Raw genomic sequence first — 15,626 nt, 5'->3', positions numbered from 1 at the left:
GGGATCAAACCCAGGATCATCTACACCAAAGGCACATGAGGTAGCTACTAGATCAGTGAGGAAAGCAACAATTTGAAAGAGGTGGTGGCAAATGGTTTCTGCAAGCAATTAAATACTTCTAATGCATCACATGTCTGATCATTATTGATTAAAACAGATGCCTTGAGTGCCCAGTTGTCTATGTCTCGTGGATTTTCCTGTGGTATGTACTCGAGGGATTCATCACCGTTCTTAAATTCATTAAATCACCCTTGTATTGTCTCCTCATTTGCCAGATCCCTCCCGTTTCACTAGCGCTTGTTCATAGTTTAAATCTCTGAAGTGTATAGGTCCGCGTAACGGAATTCCCATGTTTGCCCTGCTCTCACTGACTACCTCGTTTAATTGGCTAACACAAGCAACAGGCTACAAAGAAGAAACACTATAACGATACACTATCTTATTTTTCTTTTTCTTTTTTACTTCCAAACAAATGATGTAAGGAGTACGTGCAGTACCACAATGTGGAGATCCAACCAAGTTTTCTGGATACTTTATATACATGAATTATCCTCACAGAAGTTAAGACACCCGAAAAATGAGTGTAACCATTGCTATGTATTCAGTGCACAGAAGGAAATATTTGTAATACTGCAGTTAATACTTGATGGAACCCCCTTTGGCAGTAATCCTAAGTAGCATAGGGTGTCTCAAGTAACTGTTTTCTGCTTGCGAGTCTGTGGTCATTTGTGCATTTTTGTTGTGCAACTGTGGGCAAAATAAATGACGCGTCTCTTTATTTTGAAGGTTTTTGAAAATATATCCGTTTTCTTTCTATGTTCGAAATTTCGGAAGGTTTTCTAACAGGAAAAGTTAATAATAACAAACCTGTTTTTAATATTAGCTTAAAATAAAGAAATTAGAAGCAAAAAACATTAAATCGACCGAAATTACGACAATTACCAACTCTGCTAAAGTGGGAAATTTTCAAGAACACGAGGGAATTCTACAGTTCAACACGAAGCAGCGACATTTGTGTCATTGAGAGAAATGTTGATTAAATCTACAAACGAAACTTTTCTAATATTCTTATTACGTGCATTATCTGCAAACTCCAAATATATGAATCAATGCCAAGTATTAACGTATAGATGGAGCAAATAGTGGAAATTACCTATGGAAAAGAACGAATTGATAGTAATAATGAAAAATCGTCTTTACCGTAGAACAGGTTCAGTTAACGTAAGAAAACAAATAGCTCAGTTAGTTAAAGCAACGAGTCTGTATGCCGGAGGTAGTTGGTTCGAATCCCATAGAAGTGCATTTGTCATTTTTATTAAAGTGGTTATTTTATTTATTTTTTATGTGGGAAAGAATCAAATTGTAACGTATGTGTAAAACTCATAACGATATCAAAAAAAGAAAAAAATGTCATTGTCACACTTCCATTAGTGTGCCTAATTTTTGTTTGCAAACAGTTTCGTAATTATTTCCCCTGTGCTCACTGCTCCCTGATTGATAACGAATGTTTTCCAGTAAATGTTAATTCTAATTTAGAGAATTTAATAAAGTTTCACAATGTTTATCACTAGACAGTTTATTTACATCACCATTAAAGAAATAGCTAACTTTCTGAAAGGAACTTACTTAGGAAACATCAGATTCTCCTTATACTTAGCCAGAGCCCATTCTGAAAAGATGCATCTGGCGTTCTGGGTGAAAGTTCTATGGGACTATTAGAAAAAAAATATATTCCCATTTCCACGCTGATGGTAGAATTTCTGAAACAGTTATTGAATTACGTTCGAAGCATAGGCGTAAATAGCGCCCCCCGCAACTCTGTGGCGTGGGGACCGCACTAGCTGCAAGGCCAAAAAAATATATAGAAAGTACGAAGGGTCGGACCAGGCCAAATTTTCACCCGGGTAAAGTGACTTTTTGGCGCCCTCCCCCCTAGTACTAACCTATATTTTACATTTTATCACAGTGTTTTTAATATTTTAAACCCATTTTTCAAAGACATTCATTACGTAGGAAAACTTCACAAAGAATATGGCCCGCTATAAACAATGCCAACTCCGCCCCCTCCCCCCGCCTGGTCTAGTGGCTAGCACGCCTGCCTTCTGTGGTCCCGGTTCCAATTCCCGGTGGGTTACTGTTGAACGATAAAAGTGCTTCGGATTCCACTATAATCAGTATCCACATCTCTTTTGGCCATGAAGGCATAACCGTGGAACGCTGAACTCAAGCAAACAAGCAAACAATACTTACTCGCCCTCCACTCTTTATTCTACATGTCATCTTCCATTTGTCGATACAGCCCCCTTAGTACCATGAAACTCTCTTCTTCCATGGTGAAATGGAAAAAGAAATGAAAATGAAATTTTTGAGTTTTACGTCCCACGGTTATGCCGGTTAGGCTAAAGGGGACGGTGATGATGAGAGATGAATGAAATGGTGGAATGAATAAAGTGGGAGGAAACGGGAGAACACCGAGAAAACCCACGCACACGGTGTTTGTCCACCACAAAGTTCACCTGGCGGGAGCGGGATTTGAACCCGGGACCCGAAGCACCAGAGGTGAACGCTCTACCACTGAGCCACCGCTGCCCAGAAATGGAAAAAGATTATGTAATTGCCGCTACTTTACAAGAATATAAACCAAAAATGTCAGTAGAAAACACATTATAGAATTTACTTTTTGAGGCTCGTTTTGGTGCCCCTCTGACTCTGGCGTTCCGGGCAGTCGCCCGAGTAGCCCGGCCCTTGGTCCGTCCCTGAAAGTACGGATGCATAAATAAGGGCTGCGGAGGTTAACCTTCATGTTAATATCACTGGTTTGACGTGTTTGAAATGTTCAGTAACTGTTCAGTTAGTGAAATAATTTCGACGGTTACTGATATTTAAAGTTTAGCTGAGACAAAGTTACCTAACCAAGTACATTTGATATCTCTATGTCACAATTTGATTTTTCCTTATATAAAAAAGAGAAAAACAATAGTAATAATAACTCTTACTCGTACTGGGCTCGCTCTGACCAACTGAGTTTCGATTTCTTACGCGAAAGAAGTCTGTTATATTACGAGACATGCTTTTCATTATGATCGTGCTGTTAATTTATTCTTTCGATAGGTAGTTCCACTGTTTGCTTTATCTATATAAATAAATGTATCGATTCATATACTAAGAGCCTTTTGGTAATGCGTGTAATAATTTCACGACAAATATACTTGCTTAAATGTATTGTATGCTATGATTTGCCCTGATTGTCGGTTCCTATGATGGTTGAAAAGCAAATACGTCAAAACTGTTCGAAGTAATACGAACACGGCTTAAGAACAGGGACTGAACTGAGTTATCACTCGATTGACCTTGAGGGCAAATCACCAAAGTGTAACTATAAACGAAAGTTCAGCATGCATTTCTGTGGAGTTCTGTTCAGTATTGCTATCTGCCAATAACATTTGTCCTTAGGAGTAATATTTTACAAACCTAACCTTTCGATAGAGCGCAATTGCAGAGAACTAAAGGGAAGGAATTCTTGCCCTTGTTAACGTGGTGTACCACTGTGTGCAATAAAAATGTCGCGTCTCCTTGAAGTGATATTTTATCGAAAATAATTCGTTTCGCTTTATATATATTCGAAGTTGTTGAGGGTTTCAAAATGGGAAAACGTTACTGACAAACAAGGACACATTTAGGGGTGGGTCCAGGGGGTCCGGACACCCTCTGAAATCCCAACTTTTCTGTAAATTTAGCCTAATTTTAGGGGTTATTTTCTTTTTAAATATAATTTATCCCAATATTGAAGTCGGACCCGCTCCTGAAATAAATTCCTGCATACGTGCCTGCTGACAAGTATATTTTCAATATATTCGTTAAATAATAAAGTAAAATAAATAAATTAGGAACAAAAAGCTTCAACACGGGCTAAGTTTTGTTCACTGCCAATATTGTTAGAAAGGATATTAATAGCAAAAACTCCTAGTCAATGTTGAACCTTGGAACTTCACCCCGAACAGCAAGCCTATTATTGAGAACTACATATGAAACATTTTATCAAAACTTATCCAGCCTTTATCTGGCATGAAATTATTATATACACCAAACCATACTCTTCTAAAATGTGTATCTAAACATTGCTCTACGTATCTACGAAGCAATGAAATTTTTTATCGAAATATGAGAGCAGGAAACTTTAACAGTCAACCATTTTATTTAAATCGTAATAAACCCTGTAACCATGCGTTGACGTGAAGACAAAGCTTTGCTCATTGGTAAAGTGTTGGAAGAATGAAAACTCAATGTTCGTAGGTTCGAATCTATCCACTCACTACATTTTATTCTTACGTGTAACGATGAAATAAGAAAGAAAAAATGTATAACCGTTAAGACAAAACTTCAACCAAGTCTGAAGAGAACAATACTAAACTAGTAACACAATGACGTCAACCAAGAATTATTTCATGTAGCGTTTGGGCGAAATTACAGCTGTCAACGATTGCAGAAGTAAATATTCAGAACAGGCTGATAGACGTAATGCAGTCTAGACTTCTGAATGCGTTTACTTCCTGAAAACTTCCGTCTCTTCATTGGTATGCAGTTAGTTATGGTAAAACCTTTCAATTGGGAGTGAAATGACTTTTTTCACAAACTAAAACAGTTTTAAATCATTATGCCTATGTGTAAAAATAGGTGTATCTTATCTGTAGTTCTGAGTTCCTTTCACTTTGAAGCGACAAATGAGAGAAGAAATTATGGTGATCGAAAAACAAATCAAATTTGAGATTTCAACGAATTTACACGTGTTATGGCCCCTAACACCGAAAAAGTTATTTTTCGATACACGTCTACCTATTCGTCCGTCCGTTCGCTACACATTTCTATGCACTCACCTAGAGGCCATACCGTTCAACTTATTGGTACCAAATTTTAGTTTAAGATTTTCATATCTAGGTATATTTCCTATAGTTTTTTTTTTTTTTTTTTTTAATTTCTCTCCTACACCCAAAACAAGGGTAGTTTCCTGTACGATGAAAATAGAAAAAAGATTTTCTCATAACTGGCTGGAACGTTCTTGTTTTTTTTTTTTCTTTCTTTTTTATAAATCAATATTTAATTAACAACCCTATTTTGTGGTATAAGGCATTTATCTGAGAAAAATCTACCAGAGGTAGTTTATACTTAGGGGTGAGTTTTTCCTCAGTGATTCTCTCAAAATGGACTCAAGCGTTATCGTTCATATTTCATAAATAAATATTTCAGTAATAAACTGACAATATGACATAAGTCGTTTAAGCCGAAAAATGTACGAGAGGTAATTTATTCTGAGCTTTCTTTCAACGATTTTCTCAAACACGACCTAGGAGATTTTGTTTATATTTCATAAATAAATATTTCATTAACAACGTAACAGTATGGCATGACTTTTTCGTCCTAAAAATGCGAGAGGTAATTTGTTCTTGGTGGAGTGTGTTGTCTGGGCGATTTTTCTCAGAAAACGACTCAAAAGAGTTTATTCATATTTCAAAAATAAATATGTCGTTAATAACCTAACAATATGGCAAAACTCGTTTGTCCTGAAATATATATGCGAGGGGTAGTTTACTCTTGGGGGTGTTTTTCCTCCACGATTTTTTCAAAAATAAGTCAAGTAATTTTGTTTATACTCAGAAATAAATATTTCATTAAAACCTAATAATATGGAATAACTAGCATATCCTGAAAGGATCCTCAAGAGATAGTTTATTCGGGGAGTAATTTTTCCCTCAGGATTTTCTTAAGACTTCCTCGGGCAATTTTATTGATAATTCAAAGTATTTCATTAATAACCCTATATTTTATTATAAGTCATATCTATGGAAAAAAATTACGACGATAGTTTATTTTGGGGTCAAAGTTTTTCCCAACAATTTTCTCGAACGACAGGCGATTTTGTTCAAATTTTGCAAATAAATATTTCATTAATAACCAAAAGTATACCTTAACTCATCGTCCGAAACAATTCACAAGAGGTAGGTTACTCCTGACGTTCTTTTTGAACAACTTTCTCAAAAATGACTCATTTGATTTTTTTCATATTTTACAAACAATTATTGCATCAATTGCTCTATTATATGCCTAATGAAAATGTGTTCAAAGTGTGAGTTAGTTTTGTAGTGTGGATTTTCTTCAATCTAAGTTTTTTATTCGATAATCAGATACTCAATGTATTTGGATAATACAATAATTTTATTCAAACTGCGGCCTAACACAGTTAAGAAATTGAATTGAAAAAGTTTAGTGCGGTGGCCCGTACCCTGTAATTGAATATTTTTTGGTGAACTCCCTTCCTTTTTGTGATAAACAAAGGCTCTTCTTTTTCGAGCGACAAAAGAGAGAAGAAAATATGATGATTGTGAAAATAATATATCAAATTCAGATTTCAACAGATTTACATGTTTCGTGGTGCCTACATACCGAAAATGTGATTTTTCGATACCCATCCTTCCAGTCCGTCCGTTTGCTACACTTTTCTGTGCACTCGCCTAGAGGCCATACCGTTCAACGTATCTGCACCAAATTTTAAACTTAGGGATTACATAGTATTCCTACAGGAGATTTTCCAATTTTTTCCTACCACCTAAAATAAGTGTGGTTTACTAAGAGTCGAAAATCGGAAAAAGCTATTTTTTCAAAAATGGTTTTAACAATTTTGTTTATTTTTCATTAATCAATATTTAGTTAACAACCCTATATTGCGGTATCAGATATTTCTCTATTTACGAGGGGTAGTTTATTCTTGGAGGGGACTTTTTCTCGACGATTTTCTCAGAAAAGACTCTGGCATTTTGTTCTCACTTCATAAATCAATATTTAACCTGACAACATGGTATAAGTAAATTGACCTGAAAAATATATGAGTAGTAGTTTATTCTTGGAGTTTAATTTATTCCCAGTGAGCTTCTCAAACACGACCTAGTGAATTTTGTTCATATTTCATAAAATATAAAAGAAATAGGGTGAACCTAAAAGATGTGCACAGACTTCAGGAAGTGATTCGTGGCATCGAAAGAAAACAAAAAGTCCTCTTGCAATTTTTAAAATTCAGCGTCGTTTTCGAGATATAAGGTTGCAACTTGAAATCCTAAATCGACTCATGACATCTGGAAATTAGTACAAACATGTGGAGAAGTTTCTGGAGGCGATTCCTGAGATCAAAACAAGACAAAAAGTCTTGTTGTGGTTCTTTTTAAATAGAGCTTTGTATTCGAGATTGCTAACTTAGAATCAAAAATCGACTCCTGTCAATTGGAAATTAATACAAACATGTGGACACATTTCGGAAGGTGGTTCCTGAGATAAAAACAAGAGAAAAAGTCCTCTTGCCGTTTTTTGAATTCAGCTTCGTTTTCGTGATAAGGGATTGCCAACTTAAATCGACTCCTGACAATTGGAATTGAACACACATATGTAGGCAAACTTTGGGAGGTTATTCATGAGGTCAAAACAAGAGAAAAAGTAGTAGTTGTTCTTTTTTACAGACTAGTTTTCGGAGTCGATGTTGGATCCCAAGTTGGCAACCCTGTATCTCGAAAACGAAGCTGAATTCGAAAACTGCAAGAGAACCATTTGTCTCCTTTTGATGTCACGAATCACCTCCCAAAGATTGTGGACATCTTTCAGGTTCACCCTTAATGAAGCTTCTTTTCGAAAAGTTAACTATTAACTTTAGGCATTGTTTATCTTTTTAAATAACAAATGCCGTTATTAATTTTAAGGCAGAGAGCTACGTCTGGGAGAATAGATCTTGAAAAATAATTTTAAAACTTAGACTTATGTTTTCGAGACATTCCAGATAAGACGAGACATTTTACAAGCTATCTCGTGTACAAAGCATTTGTCTCGTCTTATCTTGGATGCCACAAAGCGTGTCTCGTCTGTTTCTCGTGACATGTCTCATCTCGTGCGCATTCGTTAACACTTGGGACAGGAATATTTTTCCACTCAAAGCATTGTTTTCATAATGGTATAATGGTTGCATATTTATGATGATTGCCGTAAACATAAATTATAGTCCTTTCAGTTGAATTAATTGATTATTATTATTATTATTATTAAAATTAAATGGAACTTCTAGTTTAACGTTGTACGATTATGCACCTACTCTAAGGGAGAATGATGATGAATGAAATGGTGAAATGAAGAAAATGGGAGGAAAATGGAAAATCCCAAGAAAACCCATGCACACGGTATTTGTCCACCTCAAATTTCACTTGGCGCCAAGTGGAATCGAGCCACGGACCCATGCACCAAAGGTGAATGCTCTACTACTACTTTTTAATTTGTCCCAACGGGAATACTCAACTCTACTGCCAATCTTTTTATTCGATCCTTTGGTCATCTATATACGACAGGGACATAAACATAGAAATGTCAAGGATATTTAAAATCACAAAGCTTCTTCCACCAGGAATGTAACCCAAGACCCCCTACACCAGAGGCGCACATGTATTAATAATTAACAGGACAGGATTCGAACCGGGTCTCCTGTTTGGCAATTCCATGTCTTATCTTTACCCCACCACCCTTTCCTACCACTAATCCACATTATTATCATTTTTTCATATGTATAATAGAATAGTAAGAATTTGGAATCAGCAACTAAGTTATTTTGTTTTGAAAATACTATATGAAGGGGGAGAGGATAATGTAAATATATTTCGTATTCATTTTGTCTGCCCTGCTTATCAGAAATTACTTTCTGTTGGGAGGGTACTGAAATGAGAGGGGCAAAATAAAACATCGTGCCCTCTCCTACATGGTTGCTTAAATAATTACTACAGAAAGCATTTTAAATAAGATGTCTAAGGTTACTACATATGTAAGGATGGCATATTCAATTATTCTGCTTTGTCCTGTAACAAGGTGCTCATCATCCATGAATTGCATGGTGTCCCGAGACAGTTAGCCTGTTCCAGGGATGGGTAGCAATTTACTTTATAATACCTCAAAAGTATTTCGCAGCACTGATTTGCGCATAGTAAAAAATCAATTTACTACGACAATCTTTCCGAATTACACCCGCCATCGTAACACAACACTTATGTTGCTTATGTCGATCGCTTCCACGCCCACTGTCAACTGCTGCCTTACAATTTGCGAAATCGAGTTTCATTGGTACGAGAAATGTTGTGGCTTTCTTCACATGGTGGCAGTCCAACTTTCCTAGTCTCATTTATGATTTTGTAAACAGAGGTGTCTTTCTGGCGACCCCTTGGTACATTGCCGCACTGTGCAAATACCGCTCAACGTTTATGCTGATCAAATTCGGCTGCGACGTAATTGGCAGATTTTGATCGCTAAATTCTCATTCCTGACGACCGCACGCTTCAGGTGACGCTTTGGTCTCAATCAACCTGATCTTGGGTCTATTTAGGTGTTTCCGTCCCGTCAAAATTGTACTATAATCCTGATAACAGTTCCTAACGGTACAAATAACACAGCACTGATTTCTACTACACTCCCTACCAGACGTGCTCATCCGATTCTTCCCCTTCTCCGTAATTACCTGGCCGTAATCAACCTCAATTTACCGTTCTCCGTTTCCCCGAAATAAAAAGTAGTAAAAAAAGACAAGAGTAGGTTGCGATCAAAGACAACTTGCTTTGTAGACATCATTTTTTTCAAGTTTGGAACATTTTCCGTTCTTAAAGCACTGCCACAATGTATTAGCAGCTATATCCCTGGGGCCAAAACGTAATTTTGATTTTGCCACTTTATTTGGACCGATTCTGCGTAATGCATGTGTATAATCTTCGAAAAAAAGTGTGAGGCATCCACAAGTGCCACGCGGCGCAAATTTATAAAAACAGTGAGGCATAGCGTTGATGCCTCATGGCGGTTAAAGGGTTAAAGTTTCATTGTGTCATTTTCAATGAAAAATTTTGTGCCTCCAAAAATAGTGGACACAACCTGCGCCCTAAAACCTCCCTCTAGGCACCCCTGGTCCCAATGCCGAATTATACGAATCTTGGGTAAGCTCCTTCAGCTCTTCTAAGCCAAGTCTGCGTGCCATAATGTTACTTATTTTACTGCATAATCACATCACCACCTACGGCACACTAATCATCAGTTCACCTTCGTTCGTGTTTCCATGAAATCGTAATGTTCTACGGGTGTCTACTTGTACCAGGGTAGTGTACATGCTTGGGCAAAGGAATCCCAAAGCAGGTATGGAAAACTAGTTACACGCAAAACTGAAATAATGATCACACAAACTTGAGAACAAAGTATATTCTACGTTCTCACTAACACCTTAGCATATAAGGAGGAACAGAAATAATGCGGAAAAAGGAAAAGGAATTGTGAAGAGTCAAGGTGTGTGCTATCTTGGGATGCAGTCACTTGATAGTAGCAAGGTTGATAGTAGAGTGTACTTTTGATGAAGGAATATAAAACTAATGGGACAGATTCGTCAGAGTACTGAGGACTAATAAATGAGAACATTTACGTACGTAAAATTCTATAAGGAATAATAATAATAATAATAATAATAATAATAATAATAATAATAATAATAATAATAATAATAATAATAGTGAGGAAAAATTATCAAAAGTAATAACACAGAACGAAAAATTCTCACCTGACTTGGGTCAATTCACCATAAAATTTTGATACCACTGATCCTCAGTGCTTATACGTAACCAGTGTTACAATCTTAATCAATAGTGTAGGTTAATGTGTTTAATGTTTAAATAGAACATAATATGCTGTACAAGGAAAGTATGTTTTGTTTGCGAATACCTCGATAATCCTATTCCGTATATAAACTGCTACTTCCATGGTCAGATCCTCAAGGTAGTATTGCGTAAGCTCTTCGTCTATACATGGTACTCTCTGAACACTGGGTTTAAATAGTTCAAACTTGCAGTTTAACTGGTTCTTTACAATGGCTCTTGTAATACCTTTAAAGAAATATATATTTATATATAAATATATAGATATTATACATTCGCGTAAGAATATACGAAATAAAATAATCATATCTTTCTGTACAAGTAAATACATTCATGATTATACAATTTGGGGGAATTGTCGAGAACTAAAATAAATTAATTCTAGTATCATGTTGCTTTCTTCTAATATCATGTAGCATTACTTTCCTCGATGTGGAATAAAATACACTTCAAAAGTAATACAAAATAATTGAATGAAGCGACTGATAAACCTCTTGAACAATTAGATTAACTTCTTCCTCAATTAAAGAAATTGAAGTCAAATAAATATAATAATAATAATAATAATAATAATAATAATAATAATAATAATAATAATAATAATAATAATAATGGATAACTTCTAATTCTAAGGTTCCATGGACGTGGACCATGGGGAGATGCAACCAATAAAATGCTTAGTAGCCAACTATCTTTACCACTGAACAATGCACATAGTTGCACTACACATAAGATACATCTGAATTGCCAGAATTCACACTGAAAGCAACCACATATTTCACACCACCTATCAAAATTCGAGAAATTGCTTAAGAAAAAGGCTAGTACTGTTTATGGTAAATTTATTCTAGAATAAAACATGGGGGCTCCCAATTGAAGAAACTAGTTTTCACCGATTACATTAGTCTAAAGTGAAATTGTATCTTGAATGAAAGCTGTTGTTCTTAACTAAATTGGCTATGCTGATCACGAAAACGACCATGAAAATCTCAGTTTAGCTCATATTTCCAAGATATGTGGGGGGATACGTATGACTTAATAATAAAGCATTTCTTCTGATTTTCGAAAATTACCATTGAAAACCCACGGCTGGTAAACAGTGTGGTATTATCACCTTCATAAAACATGCTGAATATTGTTGTTGATTGTAGTATATTTCTGGCATGAGTTGATTTTGAGTTTAATGTCCCTTTCAGCAGCAAGGTTATACGAGACGGGACCTACTGATTAACGTGGAATCCGAAACACATGAACTCCCACCAGAATCGAACCCCGGGTCTCCCACACACCCCAGGTACGCTAACCGCTTAGCCACGAAGGAGCTCTAGTCTATTTTTGGCCTCTGCACATTGCAACAGAGCGGAAATGGACGGGCGGAGCATGCGATTTGTGGTGGCTGCCTTGACTCATTGAAGAGCAGTTTGATTGGTGGGATTGTGCGCGTGTTTTCTGCTCTTGTAGGATATTATGACTCCTGTGTTCTTTGAGTATTCTATCTGTTCTTCACGTTTGCGCAAAAGACGTGATTGAACAGCACCATAAAAGTGTTTCAATTTAGTGCAATTCATGTGATTCAAAATACTTCGCAAATGCTTAAACTCTACTGATAATTTTTGCTATATTTGTGGACGGGGTACTTTGAAATCACAAAAGCGTCCCCTTAACGTCAATGATTAAGAAGGCCTACAGCCTCTACTTTGGTTACGAAATTAGAGACTACGACAAGCTCTGGCCCTTTCACATGTTTCATATTAATAGCAACTATTTAAATAGTTTGATGGTTCTCTCCAGATCATGGGGATGGTAAGACCAATTTATGATCTTTTATGATTCAACCAGGAACGAAGACCCGAGGCACAAGATATGAAACATGTGAGAGCAGGCCAGAGCTTGTTCTCAGTACTATTTCAAAGAAGAAAAATCAGCTTTCACACATCCTGACATACCGTTAGTTATGCGACCTGTGCCTCACAAAGTAGGACTGCCTCTCCCCATTCCAACCCTAGTCTTACTCAGTAGGTGACGAGGACGCTAGTGAATCTAGTTCTGCTCCATCACCTTCAAAACAGTACATCGAAAGATCCTGATTTCTAGTGTAACCAGAAGTCTACACAGCAGCACAGAATCACGCAGTGTAAATTGAAATATCTGATAAGAGATCTACAACTCAATACGAGTAAGGCAAAACTGTTCGCGTCTAGACTCCAGGAATGGAATTATCTTGACCAGACGGTAAATGTGATGTGTTCCGTGACCGTTATACTCCATTCCTTCCATTTTTCAACAGTGGAAATAACTTAGTATTTTGCAATAATATAGAGGGATTCATTGCAGCTCTGAAAATTGTTCATAAAACAGGAGAATGGAAATTGTTCATAGATTCTTCAAAATTAAGTCTTAAGGCTGTTCTCCTGCATAATGCTAACTTATTTTTGTTAGCCCCGACTGGCTACGCAGCTTACATGAAGGAAACGTATGGTAGCTTGAAGCAACTGTTGTACAGAACAAACTACAAGCGTAAGGAGCAGATTTTCATAATGTCAAAGTTATTGTCATATTACTTGGCCTGCAACAGGGTTACATTGAGTTCACGTACTTCCTGTGTATGTGGACAGCCGTGCAAAGAAACGTCACTACAAACAGAAAAATTGACTGATGCATCCATCACTTCCACCTAGAACACACATTGTTGTTAAAGAAGCAGTTGTCGAATCTAGCAAAGTTATACTTCCTGCTCTTCATGTAAAACTGGCCTTCATGAAAACTTTCATAAAGGCCATGGATAAGACAGGGGAAGCATTTTTGTATTTACGTCAGAAATTTTCACGTTTCAGTGAAGCCAAAATAAAAGAGGCGTTTTTCGTTGGTCTGTAGATGCGCAAATTGTTGAAGGATGAATATTTTGATGATATTCTTACAGGTGATAAGAAGTTAGCCTGGGATTCATTTGTTTAAGTGTCCTACACCTTCCTTGGAAATAAAAAGACAGACAACTATATGGATATTGTGGAAAATCTTGTTCAGTACTATGGTACCCTAGGGTATAATATGTCCTTAAAGTTACACTTCTTACATTCCCATGTTAATTTCTTTCCCGAAAATTGTGGTGCTGTTAGCGACGAATATGGAGAGAGCTTCCACTAACAAATTTCGGACATGGAAGAAAGATATTAGAGAAGATAGAGAGAATCGATGTTGGCTGATTTTTGCTGGATACTCATCAGAGACCCACCTACAACAGAATACAAACGACAGGTAAAGAGATAGTGCTTTCAGTAATCTTCCTTCGAGAGAGAAAAAACATGGTAGGTACATGCATATGCTTTTAACCCTTAGAATTAATATAAGGTCATATTGATTATGCGAGTTGTGAATATAGCAGAAACAGTATTTTGATTTCATATCAGGAAAGTGACTTCGCGATGAACGGATTTTTTCTTTTTTTTAATTCGGCATCATGTGTGTGTGTGTGTGTGTAAATATATATATAGTGTTGCCATATATATAAATTTTACAACAAATACCAATTTTCTCATTTTTCAAAACAGGAATTTCGAACCATTTGTGTCTCGGTTCAATATCTATAATTTTGTTCGCTGTATCATGTCGCAAGATTGTTGTAGGAAGGGGAAAAACAAGTTTTTTCGTTTTTACTATAATCTTATCTCTTTGAGGAAGTGCTTAGCATCCCCTTTTGTAACACTGCTTCCTTACGGATCTGATATGAGAATAAATATTCCGAAAAATCAAAGTGAGCTTCCTGACGAATCTAAAGCTGTATAAAAAATATTACCCTGTAACAATTTCTTGAATTACATGTGAACTTTCAGTGCAACATGTCTTCGGTAAGGAAAATACCCAAATTTCCTCCCGCATACATACATACATTATTCTTAGCACGCACTGGTTAGATTTTTACGATACTTGCAGGATATATTGGCGATAGCATACATTTCCCAATATCTTTTTAAATAATCAAAACAGTGTTGCCAGCCCATTTTTAAATAACTTTTTGCATAAAAATAAGGAATTTTTCCCTACTTCTTACAACGCTCCTTTCCTGAGGGACCTGGTGTGAGTGGAACATGAAAACATGGTCCCTGACAAATCGAGCGAGGTATAAATAATCATCTGACTGCAGTTATGAACGAAGATGCACTTGTCTAAGTAAAAGTATCCAAGCAAAATACGCATTAATTTTAAAGGTTAAGGATTTTTTTTTTTTTAAGTTGAAATATCTAAAAAGTAGAGCTAATCTCGCATTTTCATAATCATTTTCGTGTTCAGCACCCTTGAATACAAAAGATTTGCTGTTTTCATCAAAGATACAGCAAAAAATTAAATTTTGTTGTGTAGTGTTACAGTGCCATCTATTACAAATCGAAAAAAATGTTTCGCATAAAATTTACTTATTTTCCCATAGAGGCTGGGTCTGCAATAAAAAATGGGTGTTGCCATGTAAGTTTTCAAAACTGTTCTCACTCCACGCCAGGAGAACGGTGGGCTAATTTTATCACAGATGAATATTCTCCTCAAAAGTAACACTTTATTTCTAACATTTCTTCTCCACATATTTTGCAGTCTCAAGTTAAAAAACTCACACACTGTATATATCTACATATAAAAGGCTGTAAGTGGGTGACTCATCATTGCCCAGGCCATACTACTACAGGTATTAACGTGAAATTTAAAGAATACTATTTCATCACTAAAGTAAGGGATAAGGAAGGATTTTTGGAGATATTCATTCTAAGGGGGTAAAGGTGGTTCAAACTTTCCTCTAAGAATATTGTCTCTCACGAATCTCTGACATTAGAGAGATGAAATTCGGCACATGAACTCATAAAAAAAATTTCATTATTTTCAAAAATTCCGCTCCACAGGGAAAAGAAGAGGGGCATTTATAAAATACTCAAATTTCTCTTT

The 15,626-nt window shown here is 36.2% G+C and overlaps 1 protein-coding gene across 4 annotated transcripts in view; it reads right to left on the bottom strand.

Moving 5' to 3' along the window:
* Positions 1-15,626, bottom strand: part of LOC145688127 (serine/threonine-protein kinase ATR-like) — a 381,701-nt gene that overhangs the window by 319,039 nt on the left and 47,036 nt on the right. For all 4 annotated transcript variants that reach the window (XM_081761899.1, XM_081761900.1, XM_081761902.1 and 1 more), the window contains one exon: positions 10,768-10,928. In XM_081761899.1, the coding sequence (XP_081618025.1) occupies positions 10,768-10,928 (161 nt within the window). The remainder of the gene's footprint in view (positions 1-10,767; positions 10,929-15,626) is intronic.

The sequence above is a fragment of the Thermobia domestica genome, chromosome 6 (genome assembly GCF_964235325.1).
Source record: "Thermobia domestica chromosome 6, izTheDome1.hap1.1, whole genome shotgun sequence".
NCBI classification, from domain to species: domain Eukaryota; kingdom Metazoa; phylum Arthropoda; class Insecta; order Zygentoma; family Lepismatidae; genus Thermobia; species Thermobia domestica.
The sequence above is the reverse complement of the archived record's forward strand: the minus strand, read 5'-3'. Positions and strand labels throughout refer to the sequence as shown.